This window comes from Dryas octopetala, chromosome 4 (assembly GCF_963921425.1).
Source record: "Dryas octopetala chromosome 4, drDryOcto1.1, whole genome shotgun sequence".
NCBI lineage: Eukaryota > Viridiplantae > Streptophyta > Magnoliopsida > Rosales > Rosaceae > Dryas > Dryas octopetala.
Genome location: NC_141369.1, coordinates 7,701,868 through 7,722,235, shown reverse-complemented (window position 1 = coordinate 7,722,235; position 20,368 = coordinate 7,701,868). Strand labels below are relative to the sequence as shown.

Sequence of the window (20,368 nt, the reverse complement as noted above, 5' to 3'; positions counted from 1 at the left end):
GGCTTTCCTTCTAACACTTTGGGCTTGGCCATGATCTCGGCCCATGACCAAATTAGGGTGTAAACATAAAGATAAAAATGAAAGAGGGGAGGGGAAGTAGTCACCGATGTGGGGAGATGGACCGCTAGAAAAAGGGAAGAGCGGGTTGGGGGTTGCTGCCAAACGAGTAGGGGTGGTACCACGCTATAGATGTTTCTTTTGGAACTACGCTACAAATGTAGGCACTCATCAGTAGCTGAAAATTATATCTTCATCTCTTCATCGCTTAATTTTTAAGTTAATAACTTTAAGACATATGGTCCATGGACATGAGAATAGTTATATTTATATATATATAGGTTCCTTCTATTAAGATATACCTTAACTTATTTATGTTGAAGTATACCCTATTAGGGCTCACACGAGTCGTTTTGTGTCGATCCGAACCGTTCATTTTTTACATCTCCATTGATAGATGATCTTTGCAAAAAATTAGTCAAATAAAAAATCATTTGCCTATCTAACTTTGATCAAACAAATGAACGAACAAAATATTTTCGATGAAACCGTCCATTTGTTTTATCAAAGTTAGATAGGCAAATGATTTCTGATTTGACTAATTTTTTGAAAGGATGATCTATCAACTTTGATAGGTAAATGATTTCCGATTTGACTAATTTTTTGCAAAGATGATCTATCAATGAAGATGATCTTTGCGAACGGTTCGGATCGACACAAAACGACTCGTGTGGGCCCCAACAAGGGTATACCTCAATATAAATAAGTTGAGGAATACCTCAATAGAAAGAGCCTGTATATATATATATATATATATATATATATACAAAAATGCTTTATATATATATAGATTTAAAAGAGCTTGCCTAAAAGACTTAATTTGAGAGAGAAGTGATGCACAATGCCAATAGAGTGAGGTTTTTTGCTTGGTTACCCAAAGCTATAAAATAGTTGAGATGATTTACATCATTTACCACATCACGAATTGAGAATTAAATTAGGTGTGCCCAAGGAATAAAATTTCGAGCTTCGAGGAAATTTCGATGGAAATTTCGATGGAAATTTCGACGGAAATTTCGAAGATTTTTAAATTTCGACAAAAATTCGACGGAAACGATGGAAATTATTATCAAAATACGGAAATTTTGAATGAAACTTCACAATATGTTTATTTAACATATTATCTACTACATTGATAAAAAACATTGAAAAAAACCAAATTATATGGTAGGTTTCATGTGATATATGATGAATATAATGCGCGCTGGAGGCAAATACTGTTAAAAAAATGCTTCACTAATTAATAATTACTTCAATAACACCTCAATTTTATTTTTACTATAATATTGCCACATGAATTACAAAAGTAATCAATACCACATAGAGTTTCTAGGAGGTTCAAAATTTCCGCTGTCTTCAGTATCATCATGTCCAGAGTAGGTGTACTGTGAAGAATAATCATCCCAAGATACTTCTCCAGCATAATTTTGCATGTAATTGCCAACATGCCAACCATATGGATCAGGAACCTGTTGTGGTTGAATTTGCCCATAAGCATACTCATTTGAAGAGGTTGTCTCTTGTTGTGCCAATGAGTTACTATCAGACTCAACCAAGTAAGGCAGATGTGGTGGGTAGAATATTGGAGGGTTTTGTCCATAATTGTAATTGTCACTTCCTACCCCCATAGAGCCAAAAGTGGTGGATAATGAATCCTCTTCTTCTTGTGCCAAACTCTCATGACCTCTTTGTCTGCGACTATAGTCTTTTCCTATGGCACCAATTCCTGGTCCGGCACGCCTACTCCCATGATCCTCATCTTGTGTTGCATGTGTATAGTGTGCTTCGACAGAAAATGGGCTCATATACTCTTGAGAATGTCCAGTGACATCTTCATTTCCACCACCACCACCACCACTACCTCTACCACCACCACTACCTCTACCTCCACTGTTGGTAGGAGTGCCCGATCTTGTGCTAGAGTTGCCTGATCAAGAAGGATTAGTGGGAACTGGCTCAGTACGATGTGTCGACCTTGTTTGCATAAGGTCATTCAAACTTGTAGTAGGGCTCACCTCCTCATTTAGAACTCTGTCCACATTGATACCTTCCTGACGTGCTTGAGCTGCAATATCAGGGTCTGGATTGCCTGCATCATCATCTAAATGGAGGGGCCTAATCCACTGATAAAGCTGGTTTTCCTCCACATCATCATCCCCTATAGCAGCATCATATATATCCAGCGGATCATATTCATCAACGCGATCCTCCTCTGCTTTCTTATCTCGAAGTGCAAGCCTCATATTATAGTAGCAATATACCATTTTTTCTAACCTACTATATGAGAGCCTGTTTCGTTGTTTGGTGTGTATGAGTGCGAAAGTGCTCCAGTTTCTTTCGCAAGCTGATGATGACGCCGTTTGTGATAAAACTTTGATGGCTAACTTCCTCACAGTAGGCGCATCACTCCCATACATGATCCACCATTCACCTGAAATGAAAAATTTGTTTGTGTAAGTGTAACTATAAAAATAAATAATTAAGTTAATCTAACTAATACAAGTAAGATGTATACTCACTAGGAGACATTCGTGATCTAGCGGCCTTTGCAGCTCGCTCTCCGAACATTTTCCGGGCATCTTTAAAATAAGTTAACTAGATACAAATACAATACAAATTATACAATATCAATCAAATATATAATTTAAGACAATCAAATTCTATAAAGTATTAATATTTTTCGTAAGGATTCTTATGGGCCTTATGGCAAATTATTTTTACCTCATTTCCAAATTGGCCAACTTGTGGTGAATCGGGATCCAATTTGGAGAATACGTTGTGCACAGCCCGAATAAGTTCACCATCATCTCCAACGCCAGGTCTATACTGATAGCGAGGATTCAAATAATAGGCTGCAATCATGCATCAAGTAAATATAGAAATATATAATTAGTAATTTAGTTCATTAATTGAAAGCTAAATCAATTAAAAAAAATGCGGAACCAAAATAACAAATAAATTATTGGGTTACCTGCTGCGTGCAAATCGTGTTGTAACGTTTTAAACCATCGATCATTGATGATTTTTATTACCCACCGTGCACCCTGTTTTTTTTCTAGTTCTTCCTTCACGACACGCATTAACTCATAAATGGATCCCATTGTAGGATACACTTCTGTGTCCACAATACGTAAAACTACGTAGAGAGGTTCAAACAGACCGCACACCTTATGCACCTGTTGCCAAAAAGAGTGATCAAGAACTATATTTTCAACGGTGATGCCTGCATCTGAACGCCGGAAATTGCTACGACCCCAATCATCACTGGTGAACAATTGCTTCAGCCCCATCATCTTACCATACAAACTATCCAATGCAATATAGTTTGTAGCAAATCGGGTGGCACCAGGACGAACAATATCTCCCTTCGTGATCTCTCGCATCTTTGCCAACAACCAGTTATGGTTGTAAATATAATTCGTGATCATTCTGGCTTTTTTAATCACATTAGCAACCTGCTCTTTCTTCCCCATCTCTTCAAACATTAGATCAATGCAATGTGCTGCACACGACGTCCAGTACACATTGTATTTGTTCATTAACTTCTTACCTGCTTTGACAAATGCGGAACCATTGTCGGTCACAACTTGAACAACATTCTCCTCTCCAACCTCCGTGATTACATCCTTCAGTAGCCCATAAATATATTTATGATCCTTTATGCAATCTGAAGAATCAACGGACTTAAGGAATACCGACTTCCCTCTTGAGTAGGCCATGAAGTTAATGATAGACAGTTTGGTTGGACCTGTCCAACCATCGCACATGATTGTGCAACCATAAGTTGCCCAATCAGTCTTCAATTTGTTAACATGCTCTTGCATTTCTTGAAACTCCTGGTCCAAAAATCCGGTGCGTATCTGATAGGGTGTTGGAGGTTCCACTCCTACTCCTGCCTGTTGACATCCTATCACCAAATTTTTGAAATGATGAGATGCTGCTTTTGAAGGAGAAACATTTTCATATATGAAGAACTTGCTGATCAAGCGTTGCATCCCATCTTTGATTGACCCTCCAGAAAAGAGATTTTTAACACTCTTTTGGCGTGCTTGAGCTGCCTTGTACAAGCTTGGTGCCACTGGAGGTGTTGGTCGTGAATCTCGTGATTCCCTCATGCTTGATGCTCTTTGCATCTGTGCACCACTACTAGACCCAGAACCTTGTCCCCTATTTGGGACTTTATGTGAGTGTTCTCTCTCCCATTCTGCTGCTCTAGAGGCTCGAAGTGCAGATCGAAATTCTCTTCGCTCTTGAGGCCCCATATCATCATTATGATCTTCATCATCATCATCTTCATCATCACTCAGCTCAATCTGACTTTGTCCTCGAAGCTCTTCTCTGATCTCTTCCATCCTTTGTATTTTTTTGCTTTTTTGGTGTTGTTTGTGTTGCATCCCTGCAATGATGAATTGTCTCACTTCTGGTGGGACACTATTGCATCGTTGCACATTGTGTCCAGGATCCAAACCACTAAGGTGGTATTTTAATCGTGTCACTCCAGCACCCTTCATTACAAGGCCACAATATTTGCATACTGAACCTTGTCTGCTACCTGGTAATGGATCGGCATGATCCCAAGCTGGATCACGTGATCTCCCTCCACTGGCCATTGAATCCTAAATTCCTAATAACAAAAAGACATACACAGTAACACAATAACAATAACAATTAAATTCCATGTTAATATCATATCAGTATACCAAGAAATTAATATCATATTAGTTATTAACTTATTACTAATTAGTAATTTCATATCATATTCATATTACCAATTGGCAATTCCATATTTCCATATTACTAATTTGTAATTTCATATCATATTACCAATTTCATTTCCATATTACTAATTTCATATTAATTATTAATTTATTACCAACTCCATATTAATTTCACTAATTTTAAATTACCAATTCGGCAAATCCAATACATGATACATATTAGATGCTATTAACAAATCATACAAATTCCATATTAATTATTAACAAATCATACCAATTCCAATTCCATATCATATCATATCACCACTTTCAACTTCCATATCAATATTTATATATCATACAAATTACACAAATCATACAAATCAAAATCAACCTAAAATTATACAATCAATTCCAAAATTATACAATTAAAGATTCAAAATTAACCCAAAATCATATAATTATACAAATCAAAATCAACCCAAAATTATACAATTAATTCCAAATCTATATAAATCAACCCAAGATCAATATAATTTACATATAAACCTAAAATATGATATTGATTAATTGATGTTAGATATACTTAGATATACTCAAATCAATTTAGATATACATATACTCAGATATAAATTATAATCATATAGATCAATTTAGAGTTTTAGATATTTTGACTGTCTAATATTATAGTAATATCTATTACTCAAAGTCTCAAATACACAACTACTCACACACACACGAGACTTCGCACAAAGCTGTGAGTCAAAGAGTCAAAGACTTGAGAGAGATTGAGACTTAGCCAGTTAGCCACCACAAAGGCACAAACCGATTTCAGAAATTTCAGGGGGGCAGGGGGCTAAGCTTCGAGAAACGCCGGGGGCTTCGAGGTGGCCGGAGGCTTCGAAGGGGCCGGATACGTCGAGAACGGCGCTGCAAGACGGAGAAGACGACTGTGCAGGTGTGCGCCGAGCCGCCGACAGAAACAGACGACTGCGAGGCGAGAGAGACGACGGCGCTGTAACAGACGACTGCGAGGCGAGAGAGAGCCGAGAAGACGGAGGATGCGGCAGATCGGGTTTGAGATCGAAGGTGTGCGCCGAGCCGCCGACGACTGTGCAGGTGAGGGATTTAGGGATTTGTGAATTTGTGAGATTGTGAGAATGTGACTATGTGAGGCAGTGAGGACTGAGGGATTTAGGGTTAGGCTGTGTATTTGAGCGAGGGTTAGATGGGTATTTCCGTATTTGAGATTTTGAGCTCGGTACTGTTACAGTGAAAGGCTGGGTTTTGGATCGAAATTTCGATAAATTTCGATCCAATTCAAAAAAATTTGCTTGCGGGTCATTCGAAATTTCGCTCGAAATTTCGGCGAAATTTCGGCGAAATTTCGAATATTTCGCCGAAACTTTCCGAAATTTAGTCGAATCCGTGTTAAAATTTCGGAACCCCTAAAAAACGAAATTTTCGGCGAAATTTTGCCGAAAACTTCGAAATTTAAACCCTTGGGTGTGCCTACAAATTCTTAAGGATTTAATACTGTCGTATTAGTTAAGTCAGCTGATCGTAAAGCCTAGGAAGTGAGAAAGAAAGAGTACATGTGTCGGAGCACTGAGTTTAGTCTGTACAAACTATAAAGATAAGAAAACGGTGGCTGCCAGCCTTCTCTTTCGCTCATTCTCCTCTGCCAATGGCCATGAGCACTGCCAGGCTCGTAGACCTTCCTCAATTCACGGCCACTCAGCCTCTTCTCTTCCCAGGCACTCACAGTCACCGACCTCCCTCCATTTTCGTGGGCCCCAAACCAACCAAACCCACTCACCACTCCCTCAAATGGCGATGCTGCTCTGCTGCCAAAGAGTCCTCCACCATTCCTCCGCTGGAGTTCGGCGTAGAAGGTGGGCACTCGGGTGCCGTTGATTGCGTGGTGGTGGGCGGTGGGATCAGCGGGCTCTGCATCGCTCAGGCGCTTGCCACCAAGCACAACGACGTCGTTCCGAATGTCATACTGACGGAGGCCAGAGACCGCGTCGGAGGCAACATCATCACCGTCGAGAGGGACGGCTTTCTCTGGGAGGAGGGACCCAACAGTTTTCAGCCGTCGGATTCCATGTTGACCATGCTGGTATGTATCAATGTGTATGCTCTCTATCTGTATGACGAAATGTCTGAATGACTGACTGTATGTATATGAGTATGTGACTGTGTGTTGGGTAATTGTGTTGGGTTGGCAGGTGGACAGTGGGTTGAAGGATGATTTGGTTCTGGGGGATCCCAATGCACCTCGTTTTGTGTTGTGGGATGGCAAGTTGAGGCCCGTACCCTCCAGTCCATCTGACATTTTCTTTGACTTGATGAGCTTCGGTGGAAAACTCAGGGCTGCCTTTGGTGCTCTTGGCATTCGACCCTCTCCTCCTCCTCCAGTCTGTTCTCTCTCTCTCTCTCTCTCTCTCTCTCTCTCTCTCTCATTATTATTATGTCATAGACTCACTCATTTACCAATTCCTCAATTGGGTTTTTCTCATTTCTCATAATCTTTGACAAAGGTGACAGGGTCACGAGGAATCAGTTGAAGAGTTTGTGCGTCGGAATCTCGGAGATGAGGTTTTTGAACGCTTGATTGAGCCTTTCTGTTCAGGTCATGTCAATTTCCCAATAATTATGACAAATGTCATTAATCAATTCATTATCTACTCTCTTCTCTTCCTGCATTTCTCTAGTTTACCCTCTATATTCATTTTCTGCTTTCTGCTAATGGAGCTGTAAACCACAAGAAATTTTTAAATGGGCCATTGCAGGAAATGCGACCTTACACAAATTTTATATGGGGCTTTGAAATCGCAGTGTTTCACACAAGACCTGAATTTAAACCACATTCATACTTGGTTATTTACATGAACTATACATGTCCAACTAACTACATAAAACTTCATGTAAAAGCTGTTCATTTTAACTTTGTATTCTTCAATTAAGTTTTTGAAGTGGCGTGTGTTTTTTCCATCTTAGCAAGTTATAGTGATTTCGTAGTTGACCTGAAACTTTGTTATGCGCAGGTGTTTATGCGGGTGATCCTTCAAAGTTAAGTATGAAAGCAGCATTTGGCAGAGTTTGGCAGCTAGAGCAAAATGGGGGTAGTATCATCGGTGGCGCTTTTAAAGCAATCCAGGAGAGAAGGCGTACGCCTAAGACACCTCGAGATCCGTAATAACATATGTTTGCTTGGAAGCATATTTTATGATTTGACTTCTAAAGTTTATTTTCAATGCCCTGATTTTAGTTATGTCATAGGCGTCTACCAAAACCAAAGGGCCAAACAGTTGGATCTCTTAGGAAGGGACTTTCTATGCTGCCAGATGCAATTTCTTCAAGGTACCCTCTTTCAGCAAAAGATTGAGTACTCTACTTAGATGGTCAACCTTCTTTATATGCAAGGAGAGAAGCAGTTCTGTAGGGGTTCTTTTATATGCATCATTTGTTGTGTTTTTCTCAGCTGCGATGATCCTAATGTGTTGTGGTTTTGTTGGTAGGTTGGGCAGCAAAGTAAAATTATCTTGGAGGCTTTCGAGTATCAGTAAATTGGATAAAGGAGGGTACACTTTGACATATGAAACACCGGAAGGATTGGTTTCAGTACTGAGTAAAAGTGTTGTTATGACTGTTCCATCCTATGTAGCAAGTAGTTTATTGCGTCCTCTATCTGTATGTTTCTTTCTTACATATTTTGTTTTCTCTTACTGCCACTTGTTTTACTGTTAAACCCTAAACCCTAATAAGAGAATGTGTCAAAAAAAGTGGTTATGTAAAAGGCTAAATGGAGTTTTTCTTTTTGCCTGCAGGCTGCTGCTGCAGATGCACTATCAAAATTTTACTATCCACCAGTTGCGGCAGTGTCTATCTCATATCCAAAAGAAGCAATTCGGACTGAATGCTTGATAGATGGTGAACTGAAGGGTTTTGGTCAATTGCATCCTCGTAGCCAAGGGCTTAAAACTTTAGGTAGATTTGCTGTGGTTTAGAAATTCATTATCTTTGTCTATTAATTATTCATAATGTGAGGGCTTTAGCTCTAGTGTTAACGCATTTACCCATACGCCTGCGAGAGTGACTCTTGCCCTCCCCCTTCCCCAGGCCTCAGACCTCCTTTGAACCAACAAACAAAAGTTAATAACTGTCAGTGATCAGCATTTCTTGCTGAATTTAGGCTGTTGGTTTTCTTGGTTTTTTCAGGAACTATATACAGCTCATCACTCTTTCCTAATCGAGCACCAGCTGGAAGGGTACTGCTCTTGAACTATATTGGAGGGGCCACCAATCCTGGAATTTTGTCCAAGGTAAGAGAATGTCAAATGATATCTGATCTTTTTTTGGGAAAGGTGCATTGCATTATATTTAGGGGCACTGTGATGCCGCGATGCCCTATGTGATGGTAAGGCTGGTGATATATGCATTGAAACGTGGATTGATGTTTCTCATAAACTGTGAAGCAGGTGTTAAAATTTACTTCATTTTCATCTATTACATGATCTATCAAGTGAGTTGTCCACCAAAAGAACCAATAAAAGAAAACTTGATAATATGGCTGAATAAATTTTAATATATCTCAAGGTATATTTATACAGGATACATAATACCATTTAAGGTAAGTCAACTATACAGCTATGACATTAATTCCTAGCTAAATAAGGAAAACCTATATACACGCTAACTCTCCCCCTCAAGTTGGTGCATAGATATCGCTCATGCCCAACTTGGATAGCGATGCATGGAATGGACCACTAGCAACAGCATGAGTCATCATATCAGCCAGCTGATCCGCACTCCTAATATAAGGAACCTCTATCACACCAGCATCTAGATTATCCTTGATGTAGTTCCTGTCAAGTTCAACATGCTTGGTTCGATCGTGCTGTACAGGATTATTAGCAATCTCAATAGCCGCCGTGTTATCACAAAAGAGCATCATCGGTTTCTGAGGACCATACCCGAGTTCACTTAAGAGAATTTTGAGCCAAGTAATCTCTGTAGTTGCATGATGAAGGGCACGGTATTCAGCTTCTGCACTAGACAGTGATACCACATTCTGTTTCTTACTCCGCCAAGTCACCAAATTTCCTCCAACAAATGACACATACCCTGAAGTAGACTTCCTATCCAATCTGGACCCAGCAAAGTCTGAATCAGTGTATCCCACAATATCTAGGTGTCCATGCCTGGAGAACATAATACCTTTACCTGGAGAGGACTTTAGATAAGCCAAAATACGATTCACTGCATCCATGTGTCGGTTGCTCGGATTATGCATGAATTGACTCACAACACTAACTGCATATGATATGTCAGGCCTAGTATGAGCTAGATAGATCAACTTCCCTACTAGCCTCTGATACCTTTCCTTGTTTGTCGGAACCTGATCAGGATAGATAGTCAGACCATGATTCACCTCAATAGGAGTATCCACAGGTTCACAGGCAGAGTTACCAGTTTCAGCCAAGAGATCTAATGTATACTTCCGTTGAGAGAGGAAAATTCCTTGCTTGGACCGAGACACTTCAATGCCCAAGAAGTATTTTAGAGCTCCTAAATCCTTCATTTCAAATTCCTTAGCCAAATAACCCTGAAGCTTCTCTATCTTACTTGGATTACTACCTGTAACAATCATGTCATCAACATAAACAATAAGCAAGGTAATATCATCACCATCTCGTTTATAGAACAGGGTGTGATCTGCCAAGGCTTGCTTAAAACCATATGCCTTCATTGAGTGGCTTAATCTGCCAAACCAAGCCCTCGGCGACTGTTTCAGTCCATAAAGCGCCTTCTTCAGCTTGCATACCTTGCCTCCTTTCGGTGTAAATCCTGGAGGAGGATCCATATACACCTCCTCTATCAGATCACCATGAAGAAAAGCATTCTTCACATCAAACTGTCGTAATGACCAATCCAAATTAGCTGCAAGAGAAAGTATGACTCTAACAGTGTTCATCTTGGCCACAGGAGCAAAGGTCTCTCGATAGTCAATCCCATAAGTCTGGGTGTAACCCTTGGCAACCAGTCTAGCCTTGTACCTGTCAACTGTACCATCTGATTTATATTTCACTGTAAACACCCACTTACACCCTACTGTCTTCTTTTCCTGAGGTAACTCGACCATCTCCCAAGTAGAATTCTTCTGGAGTGCCTTCATTTCTTCTACCATAGCAGACTTCCACTTGGGATCTTCAAGAGCTTCCTGAAAATGACTAGGAACAGACACAGAAGACAACTGAAGGGCAAAAGCAAGGTGAGACTTAGACAAACGATGATAAGAGACAAAATCTGACATAGGATAAACTACATTAGAAGATGATTTAGAGAAGCCCAACCTATCAGGCTCTCTACGTTCACGAAGGGGATATCTTCTATCCGGACCACCAACTTGTGAATCCAAGTCAGCAGATTCTGAAGTTATAGGGTTAGGATTCAAATCAGTATCTGAAACTGAAGCTATAGGGAAAGAAACATGTACCTCAGAGTCGATCTTAGAAGAGTCATCCGATGGCATGGTAGTATCATCAAGAGGAGTACTGAAATTAGAGGGAGGCACAGCAGTAGTAACTTTGTTTCTCCTAGTATAGCCTTTTTGGAACAACCGGGCCGGCCTTTCCTCAGGTTTGGATTCAGCCATCACAGGATCAGAACCCGAAACAGCTGAATCCTCCCCCTTACCCGAAATCCACAATCTCTTTTCATCCAACCACAATTGTTCCTCTTCCTTACTTCGAATCTCCCCCTGAAGAGGTACCATTGAGACCTCCCCAGAAAAATAAGACACACGCTCACAAAACTCAACATCCATGGACACATAGATTTTACCTGTAGGAGGATGAAAACATTTATACCCCTTTTGAGAATTAGAGTAACCAAGAAAAACACACCTAAGAGCACGGAGATCAAGTTTATCCCTATGAAGAGAGTGAACATGAACAAAACAAACACAACCAAAGACCCTAGGGCAAAGATTTAGCGCAGAAGGGATAGGGTGAAATCGTGACAACATCCGCAATGGGGTCTGATAGTCAATGATACGAGCAGGCATTCTATTGATAAGAAAGACAGCAGTCATGACAGCATCAGCCCAGAAGCGTTTCGGAACATGCATAGTAAAACATAAAGCCCGTGCCACCTCAAGAAGATGACGGTTCTTACGTTCTGCTATGCCGTTCTGTTGTGGCGTGTAGGCACACGTCGTCTGGTGGATGATGCCATGTTGTGTATAGAAATCAGTAAGTGACTGATTAACAAACTCACGACCATTGTCAGAATGAAATACCTGAACCTGAGAATTAAACTGTGTGATAATCATTTTGTAAAATTTAGGAATAACATGAATAACATCACTCTTAGACTTTAGCAAGTACACCCAGCTCACCCGAGTACAGTCATCAATAAAAGACACAAAATATTTATGACCAGAAGCAGAAGGAGTAGAAAACGGACCCCAAACATCTGTATAAACACATGAAAAAGGAATAGAGCTTTTATTGAAACTCACTTTAAAAGGAACACGATGGTTTTTTGCATAAATGCACTGTTCACACCTTAAACTAGCAACAGGAATATTGATAAACAACCTAGGAAACAAACGTTCTAGATAGACAAACGATGGATGTCCAAGACGACAATGCCATAAAAGAATCTTCTCCCTTTCAGACCCTCCTCTTCCTACTTGAAGCCCATGGCTAGACTCTGACTGCAATTGTCGGGTCCCCTCTAAGTAGTAAAGACCCCCTCTCTCCCTACCAGTGCCAATCGTCATCTTCGTGAGATTGTCCTGAAAAACACAGTGAGTAGAATGAAAGGTCACAGAACAATTAAGACTTTTAGTAATCTGGCTAATGGAAAGGAGACTATTAGAGAGATTAGGCGCAAGCAAAACAGAAGACATGGAGAATGAAGGAGAAAGAGAGACAGTCCCGGCCCCTGTAATCGGCATGGGAGTCCCATCGGCAACCTGAACAGACTTAACAGGCGGAGGTATTAGAGAACTGAACAAGGAAGACTTACTAGTCATATGATCAGTAGCCCCTGAATCAATAACCCAAGTGTTAGTAGAAGAAAGAAATGCAAAACCAAAATTACCTCCTCCTTGGGAAGAAACTCGAGAGACCTGAGAAGCAGAAGAGGGACATGTGTCAACAAGGGCAGACGGAGAGGATTTCTTGTTCCTTCTCTCGGCTTGCTTAAGCTTATACCACTCCGGGTAACCATGCTTCTTCCAGCAAACATCCACTGTATGTCGAGTACTATTGCAATAAGTGCAGAGGCGAGCAGAAGGCTCAGAGGAAACAGCAGGAGGGGCTGGCCGAAAGCTGCTTTTCTGGGCTACCAGGGCTGAAGCCATAGAACTATCTTCAGTTCCCATGGTGACCTGTCGTTGTGCTTCGCGACGAACCAGTGAGTAGGCTTCTTCCAGGCTTGGTAAAGGAGAAGCAGCCAAAACACGACTGCTAACTTGATCCAAACTGTGATCAAGACCTGCAAGAAACATATAAACCCGATCCTCAGCTATACGCTTCCTCTGTTTCTCAGCATCAGCTGTACACTCCATATCATTAGGCCGTCGATAATCTAACTCCATGAAAATGGAGTTCAGCTCATTATAGTACTCAGTGAGAGGTCGGCCACCCTGACGCAATTGAAAGGTCTTCTTCATCAATTCATAAACCTGAGAAGAGTCAGAGGCATCAAGATAGCTCCTCTTAACAGCATCCCAAACCTCCTTCGCTGTTCCACACTGAACGAAATGAGACATGAGATTGGGCGTCATGGAGTTGATGAGCCATGACTTCACTATGGCATCTGCAGCTTCCCACTCATCATAGGTCGGATCAGTCTCTGCAGGTGCAACCTTCCTGCCTGTAATATAGCCCTTCTTATTTCTGCCGGCAATATGCATCTCCAAAATCTTAGACCAAATACGATAATTAGTACCATCCAATTTGATATGGATTGGAGAAGAAGTCTCCTGAAAAGTCACAATGGATGACATCTTATTTTCAGAAATCACAGGGGTCTTGCTGGCAGAGGCAGTGACAATTTCGTCAGACATAGGATGCGGCTAAGATTTCTTTCAAAGAAAGATTGAGGCTAGGGTTTTGGCTTGGCTGATCGGCACCTTCCTGTTTGGCTAGGGTTTGTTGATGGTGTTTAGCTAGGATTTTAAGAAAGGAAGATAGGCTAGCAGCAGCACAAGAGAAGAGCTAGAGTTGCTCTTGGAAGGGTGCGGCAGCAGCAATTCTTCAGGTTAGGGTTTCAGCAAGAACAAAGAAATTTTTTTTTTTTTTTTCGCAGTACTGTAGCGGTACTGTAGCGGCGACCCTGTAGCAGTACTGTAGCGGCGACACTGTAGCGCACTGTAGCGGGTACTGTAGCGCGAAAAAAAAACTTTGGAAAACCTAGATCTCTAGGCTCTGATACCAACTTGATAATATGGCTGAATAAATTTTAATATATCTCAAGGTATATTTATACAGGATACATAATACCATTTAAGGTAAGTCAACTATACAGCTATGACATTAATTCCTAGCTAAATAAGGAAAACCTATATACACGCTAACTAGAAATAGGGAGTGAAGAAAAGAAAAGACATGCATGTTATTTTGCACCTTAGAAGAATACATCAGATATCCCTTTTTCATTTTTCTAATTTTCCTTTAGTGACTACTTTCTGAAGCTTTTATTTTGAGTATCAGTGTAGCTACTTAGATCTGGTATATGAAATAAAATTATAGATGGGTTTCTATTTTAGCACCATAATCTCATATCTTTGACTAGTCAAGTAATCATGCATGAAACTTGTATCTTTATGCAAGTCTAGTTGGGCATTGTTTGCCAAAAATTGTGTTTTGTCTTTGGTATCAGACTTTACTTTGCAAGGCATTGTGTCATTGCTGCTTTTCTTCTGGTCTGTCTGTTTGTGTCTCTCCACACGTGTGTACACATGCATATACATGTAAATTTACATTCTCTTTTTTTTTTCTTTTTTTTTTTTCCCCAAGCCTTTTATTGTTGTTTTCTTTCTTTTGTTAATAAAAACAATATCTGTTTGTTGACAGACAGAGAGTGAACTTGTTGAAGCAGTTGATCAAGATTTGAAAAAAGTTCTCATAAACCGTAATGCTAAGGATCCACTTGTATTGGGTGTGAGAGTATGGTCACAAGCCATTCCACAGTTCTTGGTTGGTCATTTTGATGTCCTAGATGCTGCAAAAGCTGCTCTGATGGATTCTGGGACCCAAGGGTTGTTTCTTGGTGGCAACTATGTGTCTGGTGTAGCCTTGGGCCGATGTGTTGAGGGTGCTTATGAAGTTTCGACTGAGGTGGCAAATTTTCTATCACAATATGCTTACAAGTAGTACAGATGATGGTGATCCTGCATCGTATAGAAAATGCAATGCTAGGAAGTGGAACTTCACATGTTCTTTGGATGTGCTCCTGGGTAGCCCCCTTTTCAGATAGAGTTCTTCTCCTTGTAGGTATTTTGTTTTGACTTCTTATTTGTATTTGTAATTAGCTGGAGCTCTGGCATTAATAATAGCTTCACAGTGCCAGATTTTGAATTGGTCAATCCACCATTAGTGCAGGAACTTTCATTATGCATAATTTTCCTCTAACCTGCGCGGTTACTAGTGGGTAAGCATGAATTTATATGCTTGATCCTTGCCAATGGTCATGTGATAAATTCAGTGTGAATGAATGTCTTGAGTTGCAAGGCAAATTGTATGGCTAAAATTTTTTCTTGTTTGGTCTTTTGGCTAACTTTGTCGTACATTTACATATATAGTTTATTGTCTATAACCCAAATCTAATTATATTTATTTCCTTTTAGTTTATGTTTGTGTTTTTACTTTAAAGTAAGAAAAGAGATGATAGATTTGAGGAATGAGAAAATGTATACGGAATGATTCACAAAATAAAAACTGAAAATAAAAAACAATTTGAAATCTTTTTATTTTATTTTTGTTTTATGTATTCTCCTTTGTTTTTCTTTTTTCTTACATCTCTCATATGTAATTTCCCTTTCTCATTTCTCCCATCACCAGATACTGATGGTAGGGAATGATCTTTGGTTTTCCATCACCAATTGTCTGACTGTCGAATGAAATAGGTTACTGGATTCTCTTTGTACAAAATATATTTACAAGAACACTTAGGTTTTTAGTGAAAAATATTTTATGTGCCGGAAACAAAAGCGTTACTAAGTAACAGTGCTTCTCGTAGAAGCACTCCAAATCAGGCCCGAATTATGATGCAGATGCATCATTCTAGTAAGAAAAGTGCCTGATGGTCATTTGCCTGATCTAGGGGACCTTAGCCTTACATATGTCCTCTTAAATAGAAGAAATTTTGTACGTGACTGTCACATAAGATTTCTCTCTTACAACATGTTGGTCTCATTATATAAAAATAGATTTTACATATATGCGATTGTCACATGCAATAACTTTTTCTAAATACATTATTCTTAAACACTAGGGTAGGGGATCACATGTTTGGTGGTTGGTGTTATTAGGTTTGCCAGCTGCCAAGCCACCTACCTAGGTGAGGACCGTGAGGGTGAAGGGGAGGCTGACTGGTGAAGTCCTTTTTTTTTTTTTTTTTTTTTGAATTAGGGTGAGGTCTCTTGATATAACTAACTATAGTGCTTGACAACAAATTAGTTATTTAGTAGAAGAGTCCGTCTATCTATTGTGTGAATCTAAGGAATTTGTGTCAAGTTATTTTGTATTATGTGTCGAGTTATTTTATTTTTTGTGTTAATTGCTAATCAATTCTAACTCAAGCCGTTTAATTAACTGTGTTGAAACACTCACAACTAACCCAATCCGTTGAACTATAAACTTAGAACTAATTAAGTTACCTTTATTAATTTTTTAAACAAAAACTATCACCTCAGCCTAAAAAAAACTTACAAAACCATAGAAAATTGCACAACAATTATGACCCATACAAAAAATAAAAAAATTTATTATTTTCTTCATATAAGACTAATTTATCGTACCAAAATCGGGTTATTCATTGTTCGCACTAATCCAACCTATTTATTATTTGTACGTATTTAATGACTCATGTCAAATTCATATTCTTGTCAAGTAACTCAAAGGTGGCTTTAATTTTTATCATAAATTGTTACCCTTTTGTAAATCTATATGGCATACATTTATTTTTGTGTAGCCTAATTAAAAAATCGAAATCCTAAGAAGATAGTGGGAACCCATCAAATCTAATTAGGTAAAAAAATTGGTCGTATGTCCCTCTAAATAGCACCTAAAAATGGGATCTACTTAGGTGCATACCTAGTACCTAATAACTAATACTTACTATACCTAGTACAGTAGTACCTAGTGCAGGGGCCTCGGTGAAGGAGACATGCTTACATAGTTACATGGGATGGGAGAAATCAAAGGAAATCCCCAAGTGTGGAAGTTGTGGAACCACACACCTTTGTTCTTGGTTGTTTTTTGACAAGATCGAAGAAAAGAACAATAGGGGATTGAGGGGTTGTGGTAAAAGTGAGTGGACTCATTAGCTAATTAATACAAGTTGAACAAACCCTTTGTTTTAAAGAGACAATATATGGCTAATTAATTGAAGCACCAAATCAAGCAATGCCCTTAATTATGATAGTGTTGTAGTATTGGTAGGGGTGGTGGGGAACATGAAAATCTACTTTTTCTTTTTTCCCTCATTTCTTGCTAACTTATTGTCAGTTCTTCTTCTCTGGTAATTAAATAGGGCATTGAATTGGAGAGTCTTTAAGTCTAAGCAAAGATACTCATGCTCCCTACGCTTCCTGAAAAACATGGAAAATCTAACATATCAAATCAGAAAGAGTGAAAAAGGCAAAGCAAAGAAATTAAGAGTAATTGTACGTACAACAACAATAGTGTTTATGCACGTGAATTGCACACGTTTGGGGGGGCTATATGTTGAATGTTGATTGTTGAGTGGAAAAAGCAAACAAAGAATTTGAATGCACCTTTAATTTGTGTCTTGTCCTTGTCTCATTCTTTCCCTAATTCCTTGTGCTCATTTGGAAAATCAAGCTCATTCCATGTCTCTAGAACAGGACAGGATTCCGAGCCAGCCACTCTCTTTTTCATAAAACAGTACTAGTTTCTAGTGTTTTTTTTTTTGTTTTTTTGTTTTTTTTTTTTAATTTTGAGAGATTGAGAGATAAATTCAAATAAGAAAAATTATGTGTAAAATAATTCATTCATCCAATTCGGTCATGTTTTAAGTTCTCTTTGATCGTAATTGTCACAATTGTAACAGTTGCTATCAACTAGTTGTGAGAATGTAGAGTATTATTCTATATTAGAAAAATATAACTTTGTATAGTGACTTATAAGGGTTTAACTACTTCTAATTAGTTTGAGATGAATGTTTAGATTCCTTCACTTTTTAGAAAAATGTTAATTGCATTCGAAAATCATTTATGTTGAGAGAAATTCCACATTGAAGATATAAGGGTCTTGCTAGTGGCTTATAAGGGTTTGAGCTACTTCTCCCATTGCCAATTGGTTTTGGGATAAATGCCTAGATTTCTTCATGGTATCAAAGCAGGTTATCTACGTGATGCGCCTAATGGCCACATGTGCTCCCACATTACCCAATATAAATTGTCCACATGTTAGGCTTAAATGACGCCACACGTGCGGAGGCGTGTTGGGCCAATTGGTTTTGAGATAAATATCTAGATTTCTTCAATTTATACAAATATTGTAGTATTAACGAGCATAAGAAATGAAATGTTAAAATTAAATGAATTATGTTAGAAACACCACTAACTACATTAATTAGCTATATATTAGTATAGTGATATTTGTATACTGAGAAGGACCTGAATTTGAACCCCTTCTCCAATAAAAAAAAACATGTTAATAGCTTCGCCGTTACCAAAGCTCTTGATTGTGTGACTCTATACCCAAGGACTCCATGCGCAACACGATAATTATATCCATTGAACATTGATTTGGGAGATTATATACATAAACATATCCATATGTATGATATGTGTTAAATTTAATTAGTATTTATGTGTATGTGTCTTGCTATGACCATGTAAAGGGTTCCAAACATCGTACATCGATGCTTTTGTATCCAAAATAGATGTCTACAACCATAACCACAGCTAGTCTAGATTCATTACCTCAACCACGCATGATGTTTATTTCTTAGTACTGTCTTTGCACTGCTTAACATTAATTGTGAACTTCAAAACTCAGAGAAACTTAATTAACAAATCAAATTATTGTTAACATTAATGTGCAGTTTGTTGTTCCAAATTAAGCTAACCATTGGCCGAGTCAGTAGTCACAAATCCTTTTTTGCTACTTTACATTTGGGACTAAAATAGTAATATGTGATATTTCAGTACAGTTGAGAGATAGGGTTTCACATCAAGGAAATAAAGCTTGCATGCTATAATATAAGATTTTGGACATTTTCATTAATTGTCAATCGAGTTGAATGTTCTAATTTTTTTATGATGTCAAAATCTAACGGTCACACGTATTACAAAAAAGTCGTTCGAATGTTTAGATTACGTGATCCACACCTAAAAAGCAATTCTACATTGAGAAAACAAAATCTTGCCCAAAAGGATATTGCAAAAATCCAAAATAAGATCTTGAACATTTTTATTCATTGTCAATTAATTTTAAATTAAATATTCAAATTTCTTCATCAAGTAAAAGGTGCTTCCAATTTTTACCTCACCTATGAACAATGAACCGGACCCAGAAATGTCAACAAATGCAACTTATTTTTTTTCCTTTCAATTTTTTTTATTTTTTTATTTTCACATGTTCAACATTCCATTTAAGTTGAGAGTTGAGACAAAAACAAAACATTGCATGTAAGTTTCAAATGGAATTTTCAATTTTGATCACATGAAAAGAAAAAGAAACAAAAAATTGGAATTTTGATACAAAGCCACTTTTGGACACGTGTAGTTGTCGGGTACCCTGAGGACATCTCAATTGCGAGTCGGACTTGTAGTACCAATTACCAAAGAAAGAAGTATTGCCTATTGCCTCCCCCAGACACATTCGTATTCATTGCGCTTGAAGCAACAGCAGCAGCTGCTCTCACTCTCAAGACTTAAAACATTTATTTTGATGTTTGTTTGTTGTCTTACTCTCTCTAAGTCTCTAATCTCAACCCCTACTTATTTAAACACAAGGTGGCAGCTTCAGTTCATTTGTAACTTGTTGTGTCATTTAACAAATTAAGTGTCCAAATTCCAAATGATGAACAATGGGCAGAGGCAAAGGCAGAGGCAGAGGCACAGAGGCAGAGGAGCTTCTACTACTACTACTACTACTGTGAGTAGTACTTGTTGTTCATCATCTACTGACCCCATTTCGGCAATGCCATCGTCATCGTCTTGTTTCTCACACAGCACAGATCTTAGGCTTGGGCTTAGCATATTACCAGCTGCAGCTAATTGTGAGGCTGATCAAGAAGCTGGAGAAGAATGCAATGGCTATGACTATGAGAATGGCAATGGAATCAATGATATTGAGGTTGAGGAAGGCACTACTACTAGTACTATTGGTACTTTCTTGTAT

General features: G+C 38.7%; 1 protein-coding gene and 1 pseudogene across 1 annotated transcript; one reads left to right on the top strand and one right to left on the bottom strand.

Moving 5' to 3' along the window:
* Nucleotides 1–1,367: 1,367 nt before the first annotated feature.
* LOC147286449 (uncharacterized) lies at nucleotides 1,368–4,667 on the bottom strand (annotated as a pseudogene).
* A 1,661-nt stretch (nucleotides 4,668–6,328) lies between these two features.
* LOC147286448 (Flavin containing amine oxidoreductase family) lies at nucleotides 6,329–15,536 on the top strand. Its single transcript, XM_086239996.1, has 9 exons — nucleotides 6,329–6,876; nucleotides 6,986–7,174; nucleotides 7,305–7,389; nucleotides 7,805–7,952; nucleotides 8,040–8,120; nucleotides 8,279–8,450; nucleotides 8,588–8,747; nucleotides 8,979–9,082; nucleotides 14,849–15,536. The coding sequence occupies exons 1-9, from the start codon at nucleotides 6,442–6,444 to the stop codon at nucleotides 15,146–15,148; spliced, it is 1,674 nt and encodes a 557-aa protein (XP_086096122.1). The 5' UTR covers nucleotides 6,329–6,441; the 3' UTR covers nucleotides 15,149–15,536.
* Nucleotides 15,537–20,368: the final 4,832 nt, after the last annotated feature.